This window comes from Girardinichthys multiradiatus, chromosome 9, assembly GCF_021462225.1.
Source record: "Girardinichthys multiradiatus isolate DD_20200921_A chromosome 9, DD_fGirMul_XY1, whole genome shotgun sequence".
In the NCBI taxonomy this organism is placed as follows: Eukaryota; Metazoa; Chordata; class Actinopteri; order Cyprinodontiformes; family Goodeidae; genus Girardinichthys; species Girardinichthys multiradiatus.
The window spans coordinates 43124138-43151403 of record NC_061802.1 but is presented as its reverse complement, the minus strand read 5'-3'; the positions used below and the strand labels follow the sequence as shown (position 1 = coordinate 43151403).

General features: G+C 42.5%; 1 protein-coding gene across 1 annotated transcript in view; it reads right to left on the bottom strand.

The window, feature by feature from the left end:
• ephx4 (epoxide hydrolase 4) overlaps nt 1-26777 on the bottom strand; it is a 35774-nt gene extending 8997 nt beyond the window's left edge. Inside the window, exons 1-5 of the mRNA XM_047375632.1 lie at nt 26101-26777; nt 20894-20979; nt 19311-19468; nt 7335-7463; nt 6858-6961 (exon numbers count right to left, since the gene is read on the bottom strand). Coding sequence (XP_047231588.1) covers nt 6858-6961; nt 7335-7463; nt 19311-19468; nt 20894-20979; nt 26101-26343 — 720 coding nt within the window. The 5' untranslated portion in view covers nt 26344-26777. The remainder of the gene's footprint in view (nt 1-6857; nt 6962-7334; nt 7464-19310; nt 19469-20893; nt 20980-26100) is intronic.
• Between the last annotated feature and the right edge of the window lie 489 nt (nt 26778-27266).

The window sequence follows — 27266 nt, the reverse complement described above, 5'->3', positions numbered from 1 at the left end:
TTCTGTTCAGTGTTTGTTAAGCGACGAGAAAAGAAGGCACATGGGTGGAGTTTTTCATCAGAGGAAGAGTGTTAAGAAAGTACGGCTCCAACCCCTGTATCTGAGGCGTCAACTTCCAAAATAAACTGTCTGGAGGAATCGGGGTGAACCAGTATGGGAGCCTGAGAAAACCTCTCTTTTAAGGTCCGAAAAGCCTTATCTGCTTCAGGTGTCCAGGAAAATCTTACTTTTGTGGAGGTCAATGAGGTGAGAGGGGCAGTTATTGGCTGAAGTTCTTGATGAACCTTCTATAAAAGTTCGCAAATCCAAGGTACCGTTGTAGTTGTTTGCGGGAGTCCAGAACAGGCCACTCCAGTACTACCTTGATCTTCTCAGGGTCCGAGCGAACCTGTCCACCCTCCAGGATGTAGCCTAAAAATGTGACAGATGTCTTATGGAATTCACACTTTTCAGCTTTCACAAACAGCCTATTTTCCAAAAGTCTCTGGAGGACTAGACGGACGTGACAAATGTGTTCTTCAATGTCCTTAGAATAGATCAGGATGTCATCAAGGTAGACGAAAACAAAAACGTTCAAGAAGTCTCTAAGGACATCATTAATTAGTGATTGAAACACTGCTGGTGCGTTACAGTCCAAAAGGCATAACCAAGTATTCAAAAGTTCCCGACGGGGTCTTGAAGGCGGTCTTCCATTCATCCCCCTGGCGGATCCTAACTAAGTGATAAGCATTACGGAGATCTAACTTAGAGAAAATGGTAGAGCCATGAACTGGTTCAAAAGCTGAGGAAAGGAGTGGGAGAGGCTATTTATTTTTTACAGTGATTTGATTTAATCCCCTATAGTCGATGTATGGGCGAAGTGAGCCATCCTTCTTTCCTACAAGGAAAAACCCTGCTCCGAGTGGAGATGAGGAGGGGCGAATTAACCCAGTTACCAGTGACTCATTAATATAATCCTCCATAACTTTTCTTTCAGGTCCTGAGATATTATAAAGCCTACTGGAAGGTAGGGGAGCTCCGGGAAGCAAGTCTATGGCACATTCATATGGTCTATTTGGGGGCAATGATGAGGCCTTGGATTTGCTAAACACTAACCTCAGATCATGATACTCAGAAGGGACCTTTGCGAGATCGGAAATCTCATCTTCTGCAGGAGCTGCATCTGAGGGGAGTGAGGCGACTGCTGACTGTAGTCAAGAGAAATGACAGCTAGAAGACCAGGAATCCATTCGGTTCTCTGCCCAGTTAATGTGAGAATTGTGTTTCTTTAGCCAGGGAAAACCTAAAACAACGGAATTCAAAGCAATGGGAAACACAAAGAAAGAAATCTCCTCCCTATGATTTCCAGAAAGGATTAATGTCAAGGGTTTGCGTGGTAAATTTTGTCCGTCTAATGAGGACACCAACTGGGTGCAGAAAGTGGCTCAGTCTCGATCTGTGCTTCATTAACTAACCTTTGATCAATAAGGTTCTGATCACTACCAGAGTAAATAAGGGCAGATAGGTTCAGAAAAGGGCGGTGTGAAATTATTGTGGCCGGTAAACAGAGCCTAGGGGTAAGTGGACAGTCCGTCAGTCTCCCCTTACTTACTGACGTACCTGGTCTTTTGGTCCCGTGGGGCGAATAGAGCAGTCAGCAAGGAAATGCTCAGATGAGCCACAGTAGAAACACTGATTAGTCTGGCAGCGTCTCAATCTTTCCTCTGGAGAAAGTCGAGTCCGCCCTATCTGCATGGGTTCTGTTTTGGTAATATGTGAAACTGAGGTGGGGTGAGATGTTTCAGAGATTAGGCCAGGAGGACGAATACTAATGGTGCTCTGTTCAAGTCGAGATCTTTTTCTCTCTCTCATCTGATTATCGAGTCTGTCCGCTAAATCGATTAGTCCATTCAAAGTCTTGGGCTCGTCGATTAATGCTAACTCATCCTTTAACGGATCGTTTAAAGACTGGAAGAAGGCTGCTCTGAGTGCACAGTCGTTCCAGCCAGAGGCTGCTGCGAGGGTGCGAAAATCAATGGAGAACTCTGCCACTGACTGGTTTCTCTGTTTAATTGACCATAATTTTCGTGCAGTGGCAGTTAAATCAATCTCACAGGAAAAAACCTGTCGAAACTCCTCCTCAAAATCAGAGAATGTACAACCAAAATCTAAACAGTTAGAAAAACGCGCCTCTGCCCATCTCAGGGCTTTACCAGTGAGTAACCCCAGAACATAAGAAATATTTACTGAGTCAAATGGAAAAGACTGTGGGGAGTGATTGAACACAAGAGTACATTGGAGGAGAAAACCCTTACAATCACCTTTCTCCCTGGATAATTCTTCAGGGTTAGGGGAAGGGACATCACGTGAGGGCGGAAGTTGCTGGGAGACCGGAGAGGCTGCAGCGCCCTCTAAAGCCGGGGCGGTGAGATTGCTCAGGGTGTGCTGAAACAGGGAGGTTAGTTGTTCAATCTGCTGGTTAGTCTGTTTCTGCTGTTCAAAAAGAGAGCGGAGGGAAGAGTTGTGATTTGATGATGTTGTTCTGAGAGAGTTGTCCTGAATGCTTCTGCTGGGTCGGGTTGGCCAGAGTGTTCTGTCATAATGTTTCGAACGGATATGACCCACATGCAGAAAGCAATTCAGGAGACAGAGTTATAACGGTAAGAAGTTTATTGACAGTATGTTGAAATGTGTAGGAGACTGGAACCGGGACACCAACTGTAAAATAAACAGAACTATAACAAAGGGGAAACTCTGGACCTATATTCACAAAAGATATTTCGGCCTTACTGATTTGAAGGAGAGATCCGCCAGAGGGGGTGGAGAGACCAGGAGGTTGTTGACCCGTGGGACCGGAGACAGTGAACACTGGTGTGCCAGGATGGTTGATGGTCCAAGAGTTTTTGTAGTTGGTGCAATGGTAGGAGGAGGGTGGACAGGGTTCACAGAGGTAGATCCATGGAACGAAGGAATCAGGAGACTGCCAGCTGGTTTGATCCAATGAGGAAACAGGAGGCTTGAGTCTTGGTTCATGGGGTTGGTTAGCTTCTTTCCAGAAGACGGTATCCAGGCAGGGTTCGATGCTGAAGGCAAAGTCAGGTTCAGGTGACCTGCAAGGCAACAAATCCAAAATTACAAAAGAGCAAAGCAAGGTCATGGCAAAGGCAAAGTAATGTGGCTTGAGCTGTACCACAAAGGGCAACACTCTGGCAGTGAGTTGCTGGCAGCCTCCTCCTTAAATACTCCTCAGCAGATCATCAAGGAGATAGAGAACACCTGTCATTCCTCCGGTTCAAAACGCCATCTAGAGGCTAAGAACAGAAATAGCACCAAAACAGACAGATATGGCACAGATCCTGACACTCTCTTTGGGATACCTTTACTTTGACATTATCAATATGCAATTTCCATGTCAAATGTTCATCAATCATAACACTTAAAAACCTAATCTCATGTGCCCCTTCAAACCATGGTCCTTCAATATTTAATGACACATCAATGTATTTTTTTTTTCTACAAAAGATCATAAATTTAGCTTAGCTAATGTTTAAAGACAAATTATAAGCATTAAACCATTTCACAATTTTATGGAATTCCTTTTATATTTTCTCCAGCAGAAAACATAGTAATGTTATCTGCAAACAAAATGCACTGTAGTAACTATGACAAAAACACTATCATTCATATAAAGCAGAAAAAGTACTGGTTCAAGGACTGATCCTTGGGGTACGCCACAAACTTACCACATACTTTTAACGTTGTGCTGTCATCTTCAACAAACTGGTTTCTATTTTTTAAATAGCTAATAGGTAATAGAATGTCAAAGACTTTTTGAAGGTCTACAAAGAGACTCACAAAATAATGTTTCTTGTCAATAGCATCTGAAATTTCTTCTGTCAGCTCCACAACTGCTGTAGCAGTAGAGAGATTAGAATGAAAACCCATATTGACCATTGCTTAAAAGGCTGTATTTATAAATAAATGTATTGATTCTAATCACAAATAATTTCACCAAAATGTTAGATAACTGTGGAAGTAGTGATATAGGTCTGTAATTGGAAAAGTCACACAGTGGAATTATTTTTGGACAGTTTCATGCGGTCAAGAAATGTTCCTGAAGTAATTGATAACTAGCAAATATAAGTAGAGGGCTCAGTAATTACATCCATAATTTGTTTTATCAATATGATATTTCTATCGGTATAATCATTGGATTTTTTAATTGCACACTTCTGAACAATAGCCAATATTTGGTTTACCTGTACTTTTTCAATAAAAATCATGTTAACATTATCTGGTATTGTTCCTCTATCAACATTTCCAAAAGGGGTCTGTTGTGACAGTAAAGAACCAATATTTTAAATTAATTATTGAATTTATTCATAAATCAATTTTTATTTTCAGTATCAGCATTATTCTTTATAAAATATTTTGGATTATTTGACTTTACCTTGCCTTTTTGTAAAACTGAATTTATTACACTACAAGTGTGTTTAGTCCTATGTTTATTTACAGTTTACTGTAGTTATCTTTTAGTCTTCTTATGATTCCTACTGACTTCTTTTTAGAGTTTTATACCTAACTTTAGCATCTTTAGTTCTTGAAAATTATGATTTGTTATAAGTTTTGTCAACGATTTCTTGAAGTCTGTCTATAAACAGTTCAATGCTTGAACCTGGTGCTCTTTACACACAACTGACCAATATATTGTTACCCTTTTCATTTAAAATTTCTACGGTAAGCATTACCATCAAATTCAGTCAGTCAGTCATTTTCTACCGCTTATTCCATAGTGGGTTGCGGGGGAGCTGGTGCCTATCTCCAGCAGTCTATGGGCGAGAGGCAGGGTACACCCTGGACAAGTCGCCAGTCCATCGCAGGGCAACACACAAACAACCATGCACACACTCATTCATACACCTAAGGGCAATTTAGAGTTACCAATAAACCTAACAGGCATGTCTTTTGACTGTGGGAGGAAGCCGGAGTACCCAGTGAGAACCCACGTATGCACGGGGAGAACATGCAAACTCCATGCAGAAAGACCCCCGGTCGGGAATCGAACCCAGGACCTTCTTGCTGCAAGGCAACAGTGCCACCAACTGCGCCACCGTGCAGCCCTGCCATCAAATTATTCACAGTAATAAATCTTTGCTCAACAAGATTACATTTTATTTTTATCTCGACATAGATGGCTACTTCTCCCCCATTTTATCTATTCGATTTACATAAAACATGTTAAAACTTCAATCTGGACATCAATTACATCAGAGTACTTCAGCCAAGATTCAGTTATAGCAATCACATTAAAGTTTATCTGTAATTCGCTAAGAAACTCTCTTATTTTTACCAAATTACATTTCAATCTGCGACTACTGAAGTGTATAATGGATATTTTTTTAAGAACAGTACTTATTTTAGCATTGTGTTGTTGTAGACTATAATAATTGTCACTGGGCAAAAGGGGTTATGTTCAATAAAATGATCTATATCGTAAATTTTATTATTGTTTAGGTCAATCTGTGAGTCCATAATTTGATGTCTGTATTTAAAACGTAATTTCCCCTTTGGGCTTTACTTTCAGTCTGTCCCTTCTGCAGTGTTGGCATCATCATTCCCGCTGTAATCACCCAGGCTTGAATTTCCTGAGATCTTTCATGTTCCTTATCACCTTGGCTGCCCCTTCATGATCTCTAACCCATACATTTCCATTCCGTGTCCATGTCCCCGTAATTCTTTCCTGCTTTCAAAGCAACGTTGCTACCCTCACGATGGCTCTATTCTTTGGTGTTCATTTATAAACACCTTAGTCCCTTTTAGTTTTTTTCTTGGATTAAAACATCTTTCCTCACTTTCCTGCCTGTGAAATGAATCACAATAGCAGGTCTTGAATTCTCAGACTTTCTGAGCAAAGTCTCCTTGCGAATGTTTATGTTCTTGCTGTGAAGAAAATCCACCACCTGCTGCTCCAGCGACAGCAGCTCTTCCCTCGGAGCATCCTCAGTTGTCTCCACGTTAGCTGTTGCCCTGACATGGGTTCGAAGTCGCATCTCAAGCCCGGAAATCAGCAACTAGTCCCTCTGGGTATACTGCTCCAGTTCATCGACACCACTGCTCCAACACAGAAATCCATTTATATTTTTCTCTCATCAAAGTTTTTCATGCGGCCACTTCATTCACACGTTTAAGCAGGTGCTCTTGTTGTGACGTCATTCTCGCCAGTTCACCTGACATGAACGCTTAATCTCTCCTTAATGTCTCCTTCCACTGGCATCTTGTTGGGGGCATGTCTTTTCTACACTCACTTGTCCACTTTGGATCGCTTCCCCTTAATACATAATATCATCATTTGAAAACTGCATTTTGAATAGTTTAGTTGTTTTAGTCTGATATTTACATTTGTTTGATAATCTGAAATATTTAATTGTGACTAAAAAGCAACGGAAGAATCCACCAGGGGATGGATACTTTATTGCAGCACTGTGCTTAATAAGGAGGTATGGGGGTACCAGATTTCTCTGTCATACCCAGAAAAGAAGCCTATGAAGCTTCAGCTTAAACCAAAAGGAGTTCCATTTGGCCTGAATAATTAAAATCCAAACTGTTGACAAATCTGAAATGATCTCTGATTATTTATAAATCAGCAAAAATGTATCTGCCAGATTAAATAGATGACCATTGTATTGTATGTGATTGTTATTTGTAGACTGTTTACAGGAGGGTATGTTTACTAATGGCACTGAAGCAAGCCTAAAAAAACAGACATTGCAACAATGTGTGACATTTGTCAGTGCACATGCACTCATATACACACATGTGTATGCCCACACGCTGGCATGTATGCATACAATCTTGACCTTGAAAGCATGTAGGCCCACCTTGAAATCATTGATGGAGAGCATCAGCTCTGGGAAGCAGGGCAGCTGGAAGAAAAAGAAATGGCTGGATTTCAGCAGCTGGCTGGGGTGACGCAGAGTGTAGTCTGGAAGAAAAAGACAGGAGGGGAGCAAGGGAGACGTTTTTGGTTTTAATTAAAGAAAAGTTTGCACATACTGCGAGGTCGTGGATGTGATTTGACTTTGCCACCCTCTCTGCTTCAATTAATCCTGCTGTTCTAGCTTTGTGCGTGCCTCCCTGTAATTAGCTCCTCATCATCCTGCCTTACAGGCAGAGGATGATTTGCCAGCTGGATGCAGACATGCAATTGAAGTAATAATGCCTCCTAACTAATGATCATAATTCCTGTAATAATTCAAGAGCCAAACCGGAGCTTCTAGAATTAGCATGAGCAAAATTGAGTTTCCCTTAAAACATAAAGGGTGATGTATGAGGATGTGTTCGTGGTGAGATCATACCTGTGAACACTGAAGGATGGGGGCAGTTTAGGACGATCAGTTTTGTCACCATCTCAGGGTAGTGTATGGCAAAGAGCCACGCTATCGTTCCACCCCAGTCGTGGCCTACGAGGCAACACCTATTGTACCCTTGGAAGAAAAGCAAACACACATAGAACATTTTTCTTTTCCTTAAAACTAAACACTCTTATGGATATTGTGGAGTGAAGAAGTACTCGCCTCTATATAGATTTCTTGTTTTTGCTTTAATGTCACACTTAACATTTTCAGATCAAACAATTGTCAATATCAGACACAGATAAGCTGAAGAAATACTAAATGCATTATTCAAATGGTGTTTTGTATTTATTAAGGAAAAATAGCTATCCAAACCAACCTGGTCCTGTGTGAAAAAGTAATTGCCCCCTTTTTAAATCAGGAATTAATTGCAATCAACCATATCTTTTATTTCAGTTTTATCAGCTCCAGAGTATCTAAGCCTCTGAATGGCTCAAAACAACAAAATACGAAGCAAAGGTTTAGGAGTGACCTAGTCCAGGTTCAGAGGTCAGTCCAACAGAGATGATGTGGCATGACTATAAACAGGCCTTAAAGAGGCCGCCCATGCTTGAAAACCACCAATGTAGCTGAATTAAAAACATTCTGCAAAAAAGAGGGAGCCAAAATTACTCCACAGTGATGTAAGATAGTCCCTATCAACTTCTGCAAATTCTTGATGGACAAGGGTGAGACATCCAGGTATTAGGTTTATAGGGTAATTACTTTTATAGGGCAAGGCTGGTTTAGATAGCTTTGTTCTTAATAAATTAAATCAGGTTAACTTTGTCTCTCATTAACATTGATGACCTGAAACATTAAGTTTCAAAGGGAGAAGAAATGTGAAAGTGAAAGTTTGCAGGTAACTTTCTACCCTGAGAGAACCTTCAGTCTCCTCTAATGAATGTTTTGAATGACCGACAGCCTCGCCAGACCATGGCAAAAGAATCGGAATGATCACATTGCTGTTGTGATCCCTACAGAGTAATCCTCTGTGAAACCTGTGATAGACCCGTTTCCACCACCCATCAACACTGAGCTTACACATGCTTCACAGCAATGCAGAAGAGTCTCAGCGCTACTTTAGACAAATCACCACCTGCTCATTTAATTTATTGGAGAGACACGAGGGCAGCAGCATACTGCTTTGACTATCACCTTCTGTCACATGACAACCACAAAGCTCACTATATTTAATTGGGATTTTACGTGATAGACTAACACAAAGTAGTTAATACCTGTAACGTTGAAGGAAATCAATACATTGTTTCCAAAGATTTCTGCAGATAGAAATCTGTGCATTTGTTTTCAGCACCATTGTGATGCCCCTATAATCAACTCCAGTGCAAACAGCCTTATCAGGTCAACTCAATAAAGATACGATTTCACTAATAGTAATGCTGGGTTAGCAGGGTTAGGTTAGAAAACAACACACCAAGCTTTGGACATCTCTGAACTCTGTTCAATCCATCATCTGAGGTGGGAAAGAGGATGGCAGAACTGCAAATCTATCAAAACATGGTCAGGAACAAAGAGAGTAAGGGTGAAGGTTGGAGTGCCCATGAGCCAAGAGGCCCATGTTAACTCTGCAGCAGCTGCAGAGCTCCACAGCTCAGGTAGAAGAATCTGTTGACAGAACTGATCTGCAAAAAATATTTTTTTTTGTGGAAGAAATGTAGAAGAAATGTAGCCTTAAGAAATCCTGTTGGTAGTCTGAAAGCAAGTCATGTAGGCAACAAAGCAAATATATGGAAAAGGGTTCTCTGTTCCGAGGACATTAAATAGAACCTATAAACCTATGTGTGTCAGAAAATTACTGCTACATAATACATCATAGTGAAACATGGTGGTGGCAGCATCATGCTGTAGTATTGATTTTCTTTAGCAGGGACAGAAAAGCTAGTCAGTGTTCAGATTAAATACAGGCCAGTTCTGAAAGAAAATCTGTTGTGGACTGCAAAAGACTTGAGACTGTGACAGAGTTCAGCTTCCAACAGTACGAAACATACAGCAATATCAACGATGGGATGGTTTAAATCAGTGGTGTCCAGTTCTTTTCCAGGTTTAACATACTTGAATTAAATGATGGTTCATTAGCAGGCCTCTGCAGAACTTTATGACATCCTGGGGAGGCAGTTGGACCATTTGAATCAACTGTGTTGGAGCAGAGACACATCTAAAACTGGAAGGACACTGGCCGAGGACCGGGGCTGAACACCCATGGTTTAAATCAAGGCATATTCATGCGTCAGAATGCCACAGAAAAAACTCTAGATCCAGATCCAATTGTCTGTTTTTATTTGAAAACCATGTATAATTCTTCCTCCACTTTATACTCAAGGATTACTTTCTATTGACCTGTCAGATAAAATACCAAGAAATGCAATGCAGCTGTAACATGAAAAAATTTGAAAAAGTTCAAGTGGTATGAACACTGCAACTCACTAATGTTAAGTGTGGATTTTTCACAGAGGGTGTGGACAGAGGTGTGGGTCATAAATGCGTAAAGGTTTCTGTAGCCTAGTAGCTGAGCAGAGGACAGCAGGTATTGTACAATCAGAGCAAGCTGCTCTCCGCTTAAGTGACCATCATGATTTGCACAGCAGGATGAATTATTGAGTGATTCGCTCCTGACAGCCTGTGAAGTAACTGACAGTGACAGCAGGAACAATGCAGGAAGCTATCCAACATCCATCACTGCCTTTACTAAAATAGTGCTTTCTTTAATGTTTCACCAGGAATGTGCTCCAAAGTTGTTACCAAGGGCTCAGCTGCTCACTGGGCTCAGTTCAGGAACAGTGCTTTAGGCTAATAGTACTATTGTCATTAAATTACTTTCTCTTACAATGATTTTAACTAAATGTTATTTCCTAAAGCAAATGTAATTGTTTTTCTAGGGTTACATGGGAAAAAGAAATAAGATGAATATTATTGGCTATTAACCAGAGTATATCACAATTAGAATATACAGGTCCTTCTCAAAATATTAGCATATTGTGATAAAGTTCATTATTTTCCATAATGTCATGATGAAAATTTAACTTTCATATATTTTAGATTCATTGCACACTAACTGAAATATTTCAGGTCTTTTATTGTCTTAATACGGATGATTTTGGCATACAGCTCATGAAAACCCAAAATTCCTATCTCACAAAATTAGCATATTTCATCCGACCAATAAAAGAAAAGTGTTTTTAATACAAAAAACGTCAACCTTCAAATAATCATGTACAGTTATGCACTCAATACTTGGTCGGGAATCCTTTGGCTTCAATGCGGTGTGGCATGGAGGCAATCAGCCTGTGGCACTGCTGAGGTCTTATGGAGGCCCAGGATGCTTCGATAGCGGCCTTTAGCTCATCCAGAGTGTTGGGTCTTGAGTCTCTCAACGTTCTCTTCACAATATCCCACAGATTCTCTATGGGGTTCAGGTCAGGAGAGTTGGCAGACCAATTGAGCACAGTGATACCATGGTCAGTAAACCATTTACCAGTGGTTTTGGCACTGTGAGCAGGTGCCAGGTCGTGCTGAAAAATGAAATTTTCATCTCCATAAAGCTTTTCAGCAGATGGAAGCATGAAGTGCTCCAAAATCTCCTGATAGCTAGCTGCATTGACCCTACCCTTGATAAAACACAGTGGACCAACACCAGCAGCTGACACGGCACCCCAGACCATCACTGACTGTGGGTACTTGACACTGGACTTCTGGCATTTCCTTCTCCCCAGTCTTCCTCCAGACTCTGGCACCTTGATTTCCGAATGACATGCAGAATTTGCTTTCATCCGAAAAAAGTACTTTGGACCACTAAGCAACAGTCCTGTGCTGCTTCTCTGTAGCCCAGGTCTGGGGAATGCGGCACCTGTAGCCCATTTCCTGCACACGCCTGTGCACGGTGGCTCTGGATGTTTCTACTCCAGACTCAGTCCACTGCTTCCGCAGGTCCCCCAAGGTTTGGAATCGGCCCTTCTCCACAATCTTCCTCAGGGTCCGGTCACCTCTTCTCGTTGTGCAGCGTTTTCTGCCACACTTTTTCCTTCCTACAGACTTCCCACTGAGGTGCCTTGATACAGCACTCTGGGAACAGCCTATTCGTTCAGAAATTTCTTTCTGTGTCTTACCCTCTTGCTTGAGGGTGTCAATAGTGGCCTTCTGGACAGCAGTCAGGTCGGCAGTCTTACCCATGATTGGGGTTTTGAGTGATGAACCAGGCTGGGAGTTTTAAAGGCCTCAGGAATCTTTTGCAGATGTTTAGAGTTAACTCGTTGATTCAGATGATTAGGTTCATAGCTCGTTTAGAGACCCTTTTAATAATATGCTAATTTTGTGAGATAGGAATTTTGGGTTTTCATGAGCTGTATGCCAAAATCATCCGTATTAAGACAATAAAAGACCTGAAATATTTCAGTTAGTGTGCAATGAATCTAAAATATATGAATGTTAAATTTTCATCATGACATTATGGAAAATAATTAACTTTATCACAATATGCTAATATTTTGAGAAGGACCTGTATAAATGTCGGGCTCTGGGAGTTCCTGTTTGTATTTTTGCACCTGCTATTTACTTTGCTTCGCCTCTAGGTGTCGCTTGGGTGCTGTTGGGTTTGGACAGGTGTTCTCCATCTCCTTGATCAAGCTGGGAGGTTTATAAGGAGCATGCTGCCAGCACTTCGACGCCTGAGTGTTTTGCCTCTGTGGTACATTCAACTGGCCAAGTTTATGATACCCATGTTTATTCTAAGCTTTGACTTATCAGTCTTGTCCTCGCTTATTTTCCAGGTTCAGTTTTGGACCCAGTTCAAGCTCCTTGAAGAACCTACCTGACCTCAACTCCATTGCCAAGATTTCCAGTCAGGCTTTGCTGGCAGCCGTTGGACTCCATAACCTCAGCTTCTCCAAGCGAAACCTGTCCACCCTCCAGCAAGCGACACCACTGGACCAAATCAGTAAGGAAACAACGAATCAAAGTTCTGATCTGTGGAAAGGATCAGTTATCAAAGTGACCAGGCTTACCAAACTTACCAGACCCAGAATAACTCCCCTCCGGCGAACCAGCACCTGCAACAAACTGTAAGATACCTCACACCGCAAAATCCCCATTGTCATCATCCTCTACTTACCTGATACCCTTCCATGCAGCCGAGAGGTTCCTGTCCCAGATCCCACCTCCATCGGACCTGTGAACAAATAAACACGTCAAACTTAATTTTCTCTCTGAGTGTTTTCTGCCTGTGGCTCAGATTGACAAGCAAAACAACAGAACACTCAGGCCAAGCCGGCCCAGCAGAAACACTGAAAAGAACCCTAACTGAACATAGTCACCAAATTCAAGCTCAAGGTTAATCTCTCTGATCTCTTCATGAACAACAAAGACAAACAAATCAACAACTTGAACAGATTTCCTCTCTCTTATAGCATGTTCTCAGTACCAAGGACTCCCGTTTGCCTGGTGGCGCTACTGAGCCTCCACCGACTCAACAACTACCTTCCGGACGTGACGTAACTTCCCCAAACCCGGAAAAATTTTCTGGGGAAATCAGAGACTGTTGAGGTTTCTTACTACAGTGTAAGCTGGTTTTCAACCGATCACCTCAATCATTCCCTGATGATGACATCAAGATTTCTTACATATTAGGATTATTAACAGGAAGAGCTCTTCGATGGGCTGAATCCAGGTTTACAGACAGTAATCAGTTTGGATGCACCTATGAAGAATTTATTTAAGAGTTCAAACAAACATTTGCTCAGGAGACAGATCAGACACATATTCCCTTTTGTTTGTGGGCACTACAACAACAAAACAAACCTCTAACTGATTTTTCAGTAGATTTCCACACATTAGCAGCAGCTTCAGGGTGAGATCAGCAGGCACTTAAAGCCACAGTTTTTCAATCACTGGATGAGGCGGTTAAAGACGAGTTAGTTCTGATAGACGAACCTAAGAAATTAAATGACTTTACTGCCTTAGTTATACGTATCGATTCACACATGAGAGAAAGGAGAAGGTCCCGCTCTGGGCGCGTAGTGAATAAGTTACCATTACTCTGGATCTAGATCCACTTCCGCAGCGCCCCAGCCGTTCAGTTCGCCTGAACCAGAACCCATGCAATTAGGTAGGACCTGACTTGCACCTGATGAGCGACAACATCGAAAAGAAGCAAATCAATGTTTTTATTGTGGATCACCAGATCATTTTGTCTTTTCCTGCCCTCTTCAGCCAAAAGGAGGGTCCGTTGACTGCAAAGGTGGAGCCGGCAGACCAGCATTGTAACTCTAAGACCCCTAGATTCACCTTGCCTGCTACTTTGTTGTATAACAACGAACTTATCAGTTTTTTGGCCCTGATTGATTCTGGTAGCGATTAGAATTTTATTGATCGAGTCACGTCAAGTCCAGGCTTTGGATGGTAGTTCCCTTCACTCCATAACTCACCAGACCAAGCCACTCAAACTAATCATATCAGGTAATCACAGAGAATTTATCAAGCTCCTTGTGTTTCCCATATCTCAAAGCTCTGTGATTCTAGGCCTTCCCTGGTTACAGATTCATGATCCGCATCTTAATTGGACCGAAGTCTGTGTTGAATCCTGGTCATCTAAACGCTTATATTTTTGTTTACAGTTGGCTGTCTCACCTAACGTCTCTGTTTCAGAACGCAAGGAGGAGGGACCTTCAGATCTCACTCAAGTCCCCACTGAGTATCATGACCTGAGGATGGTGTTCAGTAAGTCTAGGGCCTTGTCTCTGCCTCCTCACTGGCCCTATGACTGCGCAATAGATCTTCTTCCTGGAGCACCTTTACCTTCAAGTCGCCTATACAACATTTCAAATCCTGAACGAGCCACCATGGAAAAATTTATCTCTGAATCTCTGGCAGCTGGTATCCATCCATCATCCTCTCCACTAGGTGCTGGTTTTTTCTTTGTTGGGAAAAAGGATGGATCATTACGTCCTTGTATAGATTACTGCGGACTTAATCAAATAACTGTTAAAAATAAATATCCATTACCTTTACTCTCTTCTGCCTTAGAACCAGTACATGGTTCCACTGTTTTCACCAAATTGGATTTACGCACTGCTTATCTCCTCGTCCGTATTCGCAAGGGTGACGAGTGGAAAACTGCACTTAAGACGCCTCTAGGGCACTTTGAGTACCTTGTTATGCCTTTTGGACTCAGCAATGCACCAGCAGTTTTCCGGGCACTAGTCAATGACGTTTTGAGAAATTTTTTGAACATTTTTGTGTTTGTGTATTTAGATGACATCCTTATCTACTCTAAGGACATCACTGAAGATCGCCATTATGTCCGCTTAGTGCTACAACGTCTTTTGGAGAACCGACTATTCATTAAAGCGGAGAAATGTGAGTTTCATAGAGATTCAGTCACCTTCCTGGGATTTATTCTAGAGGGTGGACAGGTTCGCTCCGACCCGGACAAGATCAAGGCTGTCTTGGATTGGCCACTTCCTGATTCTCGCTAACAGCTCCAGAGATTTCTAGGATTTGCAAATTTCTATCGGAGGTTTATCCGCAACTACAGCCAAACAGCTGCTCCCCTGACTGCACTAGCTTCTTCTAATGTCCAGTTTAAGTGGAATCCGGAAGCTGATTGAGCCTTTCATCAGTTGAAACGAAAATTCTCTCAAGCACCCATCCTGGTCCACCCTAACCCAGACAAATAGTTTACATTGGAGGTTGATGCCTCAGATATGGGGGTTGGAGCTGTACTCTCAAAACTCTGACCTTGATGACCGGCTTCATCCTTGTGCTTTTTTTCCCCGCAGACTAACTAATGCGGAGCAAAACTATGACGTGGGGACAGAGAGCTGCTAGCCATCAAACTAGCGCTGGAGGAGTGGTGACATTGGCTGGAGGGTGCTGAGCATCCTGTTCTGGTATGGACTGATTACAAAAATGTATCTTACCTGCAATCAGCTAAACAGCTCAATTCTCACCAGTCCTGTTGGTCCCTTTTCTTTTCCCGGTTTAACCTCTGCATCTCTTACAGACCAGGCACTAAGAACCAGAAAACAGATGCCCTTTCCCGTCAGTTTGGTCCCAACGACACTGAAGAGCAACCGGCTCCCATCTTACCCCCCAGCTGCATAGTTGGCTCGTTAACATGGGAGATTGAGAATATAGTGCAGCAAGCCCTACTTCATGAACCTGATCCTAAGACTGGTCCTCCTAATCGTACTTATGTTCCCTCCTCCGTCAGGGCACGACTAATTCACTGGTTTCATTCGACCAAACTATCTGCTCATCCTGGTGCCAGTTGGACGGTGGGTTTAATCTCCAGGAGATTCTGGTGGCCATCGTTGCATAAGGATGTTACAGAGTATATCAAAGCTTGTGGAACATGTGCCCGAAACAAGTCCTCTAATCAGCCTCCGGCAGGCTTGCTCCAACCACTTACTATCCCAGCACGCCCTTGGTCTCACATCGTCCTTGATTTTGTTACCGGACTGCCTAATTCTCGCGGCATGACCACTATCCTCACAATCATTGACTATTTTTCCAAGGCCTGTCACCTCATTGTCCTTAAGAAGCTTCCTTCCACCTACCAAACAGCCCATTTGCTAATAAAAACGTTTTTTGGCTGCATGGAATTCCACAAGAAATTCTTTCAGACCATGGTCCCCAGTTTACCTCCCAAGTATGGAGACAGTTTTGTTTGGCTTTAGAAGCCAAAGTTTCACTAACCTCAGGGTATCACCCCCAGGCCAACGGTCAGACTGAACGTATGAATCGGGAGCTTGAAAGCGTCCTCAGGTGTCTGACCTCCACTAACCCTATAGATTGGAGTGATTATTTGCCTTGGATGGAGTACTCCCATAACGCCCACATTTCAGCTGCTACTGGTTGTTCACTGTTTGAGCTCTCTTTAGGCTACCAACCACCATTATTCCCCGCTGATCAGAAGGAAATAGCTGTTCCTTCTGTTAAGCATCACATTTGCCGCTGTAAGCAGGTGTGGGATTTAACTGTCCAAGCTCTTCAAAGAACTGCACTTCAAAATAAACAATTTGCTGATAGGCGGTGCCGGCCGGCTCCTCTGTATCAGCCTGGTCAAAAGGTCTGGTTGTCCTCCCGGGACATCCCACTTAAGTCTCTCTCCAGGAAACTCTCCTAGGTTTATTGGTCCTTACGAGATAATATCTATTATAAGCCCCACCACTGTTCGCCCACCACTGTTCTCCCGCCCAGTTTCCAGATCCACACCACCTTTCATGTGTCCCAACTCAAATCTGTGTCCGCCAGCAGGTTTTGCCCTTTCCCTCTGGCCAAACCCCCACCACCTGCCCGGGATTTTCAGGGGCATCCTGTGTATTCGGTTCGCTGCATTGTGGACTCCTGTTGGCGAGGTAGGGGCTGGCAATACCTAGTTGACTGGGAGGGTTATGGTCCTGAGGACCGTTCCTGAGTTCCTAGGTCGTTTATCTGCGACCCTTCCTTTATTGATGATTACCGCTCTTCGCTTGGTTCTTCTGGGCTGCCAGGAAGCGGCCGTTGAGGGGGGATGATGTCGGGCTCTGGGCGTTCCTGTTTGTATTTTTGTGCCTGCTATTTAGTTTGCTTCGCCTCTAGGTGTTGCTTGGGTGCTGTTGGGTTTGGACCGGTGTTCTCTATCTCCTTGATCAAGCTGGGAGGTTTATAAGGAGCATGCTGCCAGCACTTCGACGCCTGATTGTTTTGCCTCTGTGGTACATTCAACTGGCCTAGGTTATGATACCCATGTTTATTCTAAGCTTTGACTTATCAGTCTTGTCCTCGATTATTTTCCAAGTTTCAGTTTTGGACCCAGTTCAAGCTCCTTGAAGAACCTACCTGACCTCAACTCCGTTGCCAAGATTTCCAGTCAGGCTTTGCTGGCAGCCGTTGGACTCCATAACCTCAGCTTTTCCAAGCAAAACCTGTCCACCCTCCAGCGAGCGGCACCACTGGACCAAATCAGTAAGGAAACAATGAATCAAAGTTCTGATCTGTGGAAAGGATCAGTTATCAAAGTGACCAGGCTTACCAAACTTACCAGACCCAGAATAACTCCCCTCCGGCGAACCAGCACCTGCAACAAACTGTAAGATACCTCACACCGCAAAATCCCCATTGTCATCATCCTCTACTTACCTGTTACCCTTCCAAGCAGCCGAGAGGTTCCTGTCCCAGATCCCACCTCCATTGGGCCTGTGAACAAATAAACACGTCAAACTTAATTTTCTCTCTGAGTGTTTTCTTCATGTGGCTCAGATTGACAAGCAAAATGACAATACATTTCACAGCTGCTGCATTCTAGATTTAAATGAATAGATTTATGGTTTCTCATTTAAAACTACACTATTGGCTTACTCTGTAAGGTAAAAATTAATCATTGCTTCAAGCATGAACTACATTATAGAACCAATAAATTAACTTATTCAGTTCAGTCAGTTTTTATTTATAAGGCACCAATTCACAACACATGTCGTCTCAAGGCACTTCACAAAGGAATGGTGTAGGGTTGTTGGGGAGGTTAGAATAAACTACTGAGTGTTAGAGTTTGGTCATTTTAGAATGGCCTATGTGTAGGGGTACTAAGTAAAATAATAAACTCATAATGTTTGTCCATCTAGAACCCACTGGTGGCCATTGTTATTCTAAAAACCACAAGGATTGGGGGTACTTCTCTCTGTCAGACTGATTATAGCCATTGGAAAAGAGATGGGGTCATACAGGTAGCAGAAATGGAGGATGTGTTTGCACCTCAACCATAACTGAGCTGGTTTAGGCTAAGTTATCAGCACAATGTTGTTGTCACCACTAACCTATTGTGGCTGTCAGCGTCTGTAGTCAGCTTTATTTTCAGCTGCCTGTGACTGATTTAAATGAGAAAGCTTTAATTTGCTCACAGCAACCTAAACGCCCATTAGCCTTACAATTGGTGGACAAACTGGGAGACTCTCTCTTAAAGCCCAGGCAAAGTCTTCTGTAGTTTAGTGTTGTACTAGTATGTGTGCTGGCTAAGGGTTCTTATAAACATGTGTTTAAAATGAAAAAAATATGTCAGTGCTGGATGTTGATGTACAGTTTGTGCTTCTTTAATTGGTTAAATAGTTGCTATAATGGGTTTATTGCTTTGATCTAAAATAAGACCAACCACACGAGGGCACATCTAATGTGCTGCAAAGCGCCTTTGGCTTCGTTCTTTTCAGTACAGACAATCTTCATGCTAATGAACAAGTAAAGGCAACTGCAGGAAAATCATAAAGCGACCATTCGAATTAGATCAGTTTTCTTGTAATTGCAGCAAAGAATCCACTTTAACACATTTGGGTATGAAGTGACAACTGTGAACCTAAATCTTCCCTGACATTTTAGTGCTTAATATATATAGAACCTTAAAAAATGAGCTAGAATAGGAAAATGGACTGAACTTATATAATGCTTTTCCAGTCATACAGACCGCTCAAAGCGCTTTACACTAGAGCCACATTCACCCAATCGCATTCACTAACGCTCACACATTAATACGCAGATCGGTAGGCAACTTGAGGTTAAGTGCCTTGCCCAGGGGCACATCAACATATGGCAGGAGGAAGCTGGAATCGAACCCACAACCTTCTGATTGCAAGACAACTACTCTTCCTACTGAGCCACTGTCGCCTAGAAAACTGCATCAATTTGAAGAATAAAGGCATAACAACAGCTGTTCTGGTCAGATAATTGTCAGATAATGCTTGTGTGAGAGGACAGCCTCAAGCTTGCCCCCTGCTCGTGTTAGGGTAGTGAGAGCAGACTGCTGGGCCTCTATCTGACTCACAGGAAGTTTGTCATGCTGTGCTGCAGGCCTGTCCAAAGATTAGAACTGATAAACAAGTTTATTTTTTACCTGAGACACGGTCACAACACACTCCAGCGCACTGGATTATATAAAGATGGCAGAAACACACTTCTTACCCAGGTACTCCACAATGTCCTTTACGTCGGTGACCAGGTAATCAAGGTGGTAACTCTCAGTGGAGAGCGGGAGGTCAGATTCCCCGTAGCCGCGCATGTCGATGGCCACCACACGGAACTCACTCTTAAACTCTCGCAGCTGGTAGCGCCAGGAGAACCTGAGGAACACAGGCTTACAGTCAGCAACAACATTTTAATCCTGTCAGGGTTTCTGCACGGTCCACACATTACGTTTATGGATTTCCAATGAGTCACAATGCAAATTAAAACTAATGTGCCAATAAAATTTGTTTGACAATTATTTATTAAATATAATAGAGAATTTTTATTTTCCAGAGGTTTTACATGTTTTATAAATATGTGATCAATTAATCAAGAGATAAATATTTAGATTCAGTGACAAAAATGTCTTCCGGTAAGTTAAGGACTCCAATGGTAGGTCTGCTTCCTTCTCTGATGAAGACTATATTGTAGTATGGCCATAGACTGCTCCCTCCCAGCTCAGAAAAAAAAAGGTAATCAGTCAAATGAGTGAAAAACTAAACTTTTATGTGACAGGTACTAACACTACATGTCACCCTGAACACACCATTCTCATTGTAAAAAATGGCGGTGGCTCCATCATGCTGTGGGGCCAGAAAAAGTTGGACAGAGCCGATGGGAAGATGGAGCTAAACACAGAATGGTTCAGATCAAATCATTTTTATGTATTAGATTGGCCCAGCCAAAGTTCAGCCCAGAATCAATTTAAGAATTTGTGGAATGACTTAAAATCCTGTTCTGCTCTCTGTCTCATCTGACTGATCGTCAGCTATTTTGCGATGAGGAATGGGCAAAATAGCCCAAGACATTTGCTGCTGTAACTGCAGTGAAGTGTGAAGAAATATTGGCTCAGGAGGGCATGGGACATGTTTTAATTTTTAATCCTTTTCCTCCCACTGTACTCTACTTTGTGTTGGTCTCCCTCATAAAATACTATTAAAATTCAATGAAGCTTGAACTTTAATGTGACAAAATGTGAAAAAGTTCAATGGTTATGAATACTTCTTCAGGGCACTGCATATCCCACTCTATTTTCAGTGCAAGTCTTTCTGACCACCTTCAGCTCAGTTCATGATTCCAATTAGTAAAATGGAGAGTGAAGCAGAAACAGCTCCTGTCTACTGTTAAATGAACCCTTTTCTGAGCCTCAGCCTACATAACGTCCTACAGATATGGACAGGCTTATAGCTTATTGGCCCCAGTCCAGGGTACACAGCTCAACATCTTTCTTTTCCATTTCAGAATAAGGAGATATTAAATGTTTTGAAACCCACATGCCAAATATAAACTATGTCTGTGAATATAAACTATGTCTGTGAATAAGGCCAGTATGGATGTCTGCTCACAGTCTTAGAATCAGAGCACAGATATTTACCAGACCTGCAGCAACCTTACAGTGAAGAAATTCTATAGTCAGGGGAAGTTTTAGAGAGGCGACGGCTACACAAAATACAGAGCAACTGCATAAAAATAATCTTACTGACTCTATTGCATCAGAGCCCAGATTCGCCATACGTGGGTTTTTCCCCCCTTTGACTTACCAGAACTCAGGGAAGCCATGCAAAAACAGCATGAGGGGCTTTCCTCTCTCCCCAGCAGCAACGTAGTGAAATCGAAGGCCAGACTCCTGCAAAAAGGAAAGGCACACAAATAAAGACTGGGCTGACAACCTTATCACCAACAATATACTTGCTCAGCACTTGTGCATTCATGATTTATAGCAACTGAAATGTAAAAACAAGAATCAGCTAATGTTAAAGCTTTGTACACACACACACACACACACACACCAGTCTACAACACAGAAGGTCATCATAATCCAACTCTTATTGAACATTTTTGTACAACTTGGTTTTTATGATTGTGTACCGGAGTCAAATTCCTTGTTTGTCTGTACAAACTTGGCAATAAAGCTGATTCTGATTTACATCTGAAAGCAGCTCCTTATGGTTGCATCATGTCTTTGCACAAAAACATTTACCAGTCAAACGTGTCTGACGGTTACCCTTAAGGATTTTACATCCACTTTAACCTTTGGTGCCTTGCTTTATTTCATAATGCTTGTTGTAGGTCTAAGAAGAAAGAGTGGTCACTGGCCAGTCAGAAACTCCACCTTTTGATCATCCGTGTCACTGATCCACCTGTCAATGCCTCTTTGAGTGAAAAAGTTAATGTAACTATTCCTCCTAAGCATTCATTGTTTAGTGTGTAGTGGCCATGTCAAACTGTACAATGGATGTTTTTGTGGTTTTAAAACATAACTTAAAAACCATGGTGTCGCATTCTGGGGTTCAGCTGGACCAAAGCACAGACAAGAGCTAGGCAGCAGCATGTTTAAAGGAGCTTTCTTATTATTTTAAGAACAATCAAAAAGTTTTCCAAGTGTAGCAAATCACTGCAGGTACAAATATTCCGAAAACTTACAAAGTTGTAACTGCAGGAACATAGTAGTCAAAGTACTTAGGCAAGGGTAGGTGAACGGTGTTGAGAACGGAGTTGTAACGGAGGAACCAGCGAGGAACAAACAAAACCAGAGAGCTTATGAACAGACCGAAGTGAGGTATGAACTAATGAGACACAGAGGTAGGTAATCAGAAGAGTATGGAGAACAGGTGTGAACCAGGCTGCAGAGAACTGAGGGAGTATGAATAGTGGTTAAGGAGACCAACCTAGAAAACAAAGGGGACATAAGACATAACCTAAAGAGAACTGACTATAACACAAAACCATAAGTAAGTACTGCATAAACAAGAATCAGGGAACCAGAACTAAAGGAAGGACAAAGATAAATAACCAAAGAAACATAAGAACCTAGAAAGAAAATTAACTAAAGTAAACGGAAAAACTAGAGGGAACAAAAGAACACCATAACCAGAAATCTGACTAAAGAAACCCTAAGTACAAAAGTAAACTAACAATACTGACTGGAAAGGAAACAGAAAATAAACTAACAAGAATGCAAAGGAACAAATACTAAAACAGAAATAAACACAAGGATAAAAGAGAAATTAAACTAGAGAATCTAAAGACAAAGAACTATAATTACAATAATAATAATAATTAAAGCTGCAAGCAGCATTGTGCGGCCCTCGCAGCCAAGCGCCGCTTGGCCTGTGCAGCCACCGCGGGACCCTGGCATTGCCTCCTACACGCCACGCCACACACGATGACACCGCTTCACTTCAACGCGTCGCCAGTAGGTGGCACTGTGGGCAAAATGTCAAATGATCTTCGGTCATGCAGAGTTTGAGTCTGGCAAAAAGCATTCAAAATTTGGAGTAAATCGGACCTTCCAGATGGAAGCTGCACTCACTTGTTTGTTTGTGGGTGGGGCTAAAACAACATCATCAATTGACTGTGTCAACATGTCCATCATTAAGTCATGATCATGTATACTACATTTCAAGTGGATCTGATGATGTATGAGGGAGATATAGCCCTTGAAGTGTCCTAGGGGGTGCTGTTGATCCAAATTCCAATGTAATCCAATTGAGGTGTTTGGGGACTGAGAAATATCAGCCATATTTATTTTGGAGTGAATCAGATAATCCATGTGAAATTTAGAGCCAAACTTATGGCTGTGGCGTGATATCAGAATTCGCCACGCCATCATATTAACACCCTCCAACTAAAACAGTCAGTACTGGCGACTGTCTAAGACCATCATGTTATCTGTTACTTGGGACAGTTTCACGTTGATTAGGTAAAGAACATCAAACATTGACTCTGTAAAGGAAAACGTGATCTTTGATGATGTCAGCATCTGACCAGTGAATATTGTTCAAGCATAGAGGCAGATCAATCCCAAAAAAGTTGCATGTGTCTGTGACTTTCCTTGTAGGAGCTATATCAATTTTGTCTTTTATGGTGACAAGTCATATTTTGAGTCATGGCCACGCCCACACGCTATCGTGTATCAAAAAGCTTTTGATAACTTTTGATCCCCCATCCCTTAAGAGTATACTGAGTGATTTTCAAGTGTGTAAGTCAAAAGCTGTACGATGAGTTCGCTCAGATATGCGGGCTAGAAATGCCCAAAACGGTAAAAATGGCAACTTCAATCCAAAATGGCCGACTTCCTGTGGGGGCTGGACCAATGCTCCAATAGACTTTTTTGTAGGTCCTGAGAAGTTACATATGTGTACCAAATTTCAGAATCCTCGGTCAAAGCATGGCTTGGGGCTGATTTTTTAAAATTTTCTAGGGGGCGCTGTGTATGAATTAGGCCACGTCCACCGAATATGTCATCAGATCTCTGTTGGGGACTGGAGTAGGTTCAATCACATGGAATTTGGTGCAGATCAGATGATGTATGTGGAGATTAAAGCCAAACGTATGGCCATGGCGTGACATCCAACTTCGCCGCGCCACCACGGCCACGCCCTTTTATGAAAAGTCACTGTGCTTCAAACGAAGCACTAGTTATCTGTCTTCTGACACACTTTCAAGTGGATTGGGTCAAGAGGGTCATAGAGGCACCTTTCCAATTGAAAAAAGGGACTTCCGGTTCTGAGGGGGCGTGGCTTTGATGATGTCAGCATATGACCCCATAGGATCGTCGGGAACCCGAAGGTCGTCTTTCATACCAACTTTGGTGTGATTTGTAATTTTTTTGGTAAAGTTATTGCAATTTTTCACTTTCGGCGTGAACGCCAAGTTCATGCCCCGGCCACGCCCCTTCAACATACACGAAAAGTCACAATTTTGATAACTTTTAATCCCCCGGGCCTCAACTCCACATTGACCAAATATAAAGCTGATAGCTCAAAATCCCTAGGAGGAGTTCGTTAAAGTTCGAGGTGAGTAAAAGTGAAAAATGGGCAAAAATTGGCCTTTGACCCAAAATGGCCGACTTCCTGTGCGTTTTAGGGCATACCCCCAAGAGACTTTTTATCTTGGTTTGAGGAGCTCTAGCAGTGTGCCAACTTTCAGATCTGTCGGGCTATCTCACGTTTGGGGGCGTGACTAAGTGGTTTGGCCACGCCCACTTATGGCGACATTAAAAACTTAAAATTTCACTAGGGGGACAATTTTGGGTAAAGTTTGGTGAGTTTTTGGATATGTTAAAGCCGCCAAATAGGCGATTTATTTGTCGCCAGAATGATAATAAACAGAGCGATTACAATAGGCCTTCGCAGCGCTTTGCTGCTCGGGCCTAATAATAAACCATGCAAAATAATAAGAAAACAGCCATAAAGGAACTTAAGAAGGAAAACACTAGGAAGCGGTAGAGGGAGAAAAAGAACTAATAAACATGATACAAAAACCAGAATAGAAACATCTAAGCAAAAGGTAAACAAACACAAAGCCACAAACAAAGTCCAAAAATGTCACACCCTGACACATGATATAAATTGAGACGTATAACACTACAAGTAGCAGAAAACAAACACTCCTAATCAACCTGAACACGCAACTCCCGTTGAACATGGTGATGGCAGCATCGTACTGGGTGGGTGGCTTTCTTTGGCAGGAACAAGGAAGCTATTCCGAATTTATGGGTAGATATATCTACCCATAAATAAAGGTTTGCCCTTTATTTACCTCTATCTATGGGTGGTAGTAAATAAAGTGCAAACCTGGAAGAAAGCTTTTAAGGGGCTGTCAAAGACTAAAGTCTGAAGCAGAGGTTCACCTTCCAGTAGGGCAATGACCCTAAACATACAGCCAGACATATAATGGAAGGGTTAAGATCAAAGTATTTTCATGTGTTAGAATGCTCCAGGTTAATTCCAGACCTAAATCCAATTGAGAATTTGTGTTCAACTGTCGTTGACAAATCTGCACTACTTGCATGTTACACAAAGTCCCAATAAAATACATTACAGTATGTGGTTGTACATGACCAAGCATAAACTAATTTGAGAGGTGTGAATGCATTGCATAAATGCAGCTCATAAACACTGTTATAAGATTCAACTGCTTGCAAAAATGTTTTGTTCACAACAGGCAGAGGATCAGAATATGTACATTCCTAATCTCTGTTGCAGCGCTTCCATCAAAGACAAACCTCCAGACAATGATCCTCTCTGGACTGACGTTTAAAAAAAAAAAATGCAAATCTAACAAGGCATGCTGGTCACAGGACACCAAAGATGGACAAAACATGTTGACTTTAAGCAGTCAAACTGGAGCACATCAATGCACCTTCGTATAATAACCAGTAGTTTCATTTTACTGCTCTCCTCTCTTCGCTATGTGTATTTTCACTTAAACGTAGAGTATAGACTACAGCTCGTTATTTTATTTGACAAAATAAACATGAAGCATCTCTATGGGTAGAACTGCTCAACAGATTATCAACAAAGTGCCCGATCAGCATGTTACCACACGTAAAGCTTCAGTAAAGACAGTCTGCAGCTGAATCCCGAGTTCCTCTTGTACTTGTGGCAGATTACTAGAAGAAAATGTAAAAACTCTCCTACTCACTGTGTGTTTGTTTTGAGGGAGGATTTAGTGACCAGCATACTAAATTACATAATCTTTGACACATTCTGTAGGTTGGTGGTTGGTTGGAGGCTGTGCCTCGCTGCAAGCAGAGCAATGAGGCGGAGGAGCTGTTCTTTCAGCACCACCACCTGAGCTCCGCCAAATCAACAGCACAACAACAGAGACGCTTCACGATTTGGCAGAACCAGGCCCCGTCCGGCTCGTCACGACGCGGCGGAATAAGGTGTGGGAGAACATGTGCACACTTGCGCGAGGGACTCAAACACGATGAGTTCCAGCGCGCGTGTATGTGTCTTACCTTGATCCTAACATAACAATGAGTTCCCAAGGACGTGTCATTCAGACAAGCCGGGGGAGTTTCACGGGTCTCCCATTGGAAGGTTGTTGTCGGCCTCAGCACGATGTTCCAGCAAAGTTTCAGCAGGGCTGCGGTGGTGCAGAGAGCACAATAACCGTAGATTAACGACCAGTATCCCCAAACTCTGATTTTCAGCGCAAGTCTGACTAGAAATAACAGTAAGGTGTGGAGCACTCTCGCCATCTTCGCATTGCCGTAGGAAATCAATCCAGGTCGCGTTGACTATTGATTCCCTTCCGGCCGCTGCTGTTGAACCTTGGCTCCGGTGGCGCCGTTGTCTCGCTACCAGCTCATACGCACGACTGTTTTAAGGGAGGGTCCCGAGAAGCGTCTGAATGGGACGGTGGCACCACGTCAGATTTCACGCTTGCGTGTGACAGCGACGGGGGTCTAGCGGGATAAGGTGCTGACCGAGAGATAAGAACGGACCGAATGTCCGCCAGTAACCCGTTCCTGGCGGACATTCGTGGTTTTTCTTTGTTTTCACTCTTTTCATCTCAACCGAGAAAAGAAGGCGCCGTTTTAGAGAGGCAACACAGAGCAATCACTGCAAAGCGGCACGGCATCAAGTCGCTGCTATGGCAACAACGCTGCAACGACAACACAGCCTGCATGCTCAGAATGCAGTCAGGTGCTCTGGGGATTTATTCAAGTTATTTTCAAAGATCTCGCCAGGCAGGTCTAAGCTATGAAGTGATGGTAGGGGCTGTAATATTTATTTTTGTAATAATGAAAGGTGTGTATCAAAATCATTAGAAGAGTTAGGAGAGGTCAACACCAGTCTACTGGCCCTGTGATGCTATCGATAGCGAACATTCATGAGGTTGGAGGTCAGCTTCAGATTAGCAAAGACGAGGGCATAGGTAGCTTCATGATATGGGTTTCCATGGCTTGGCACCTGCAGCTAAGCCATGTTCTCTGGAGTGATGAATCATACCTCAACAAAACGTCTGATGAATTAGAACAGAAACTGCGAGTCAGACCTTCTCACCCAACATCAGTGTATTACCTTACAAATGCGCTTCTAAAAGAATGTTACAATTCCAATAAACACACTCCTAAACCTTGTAAAAAGGCTTCCTTGAACACTTGAAATTAGTTGGGTG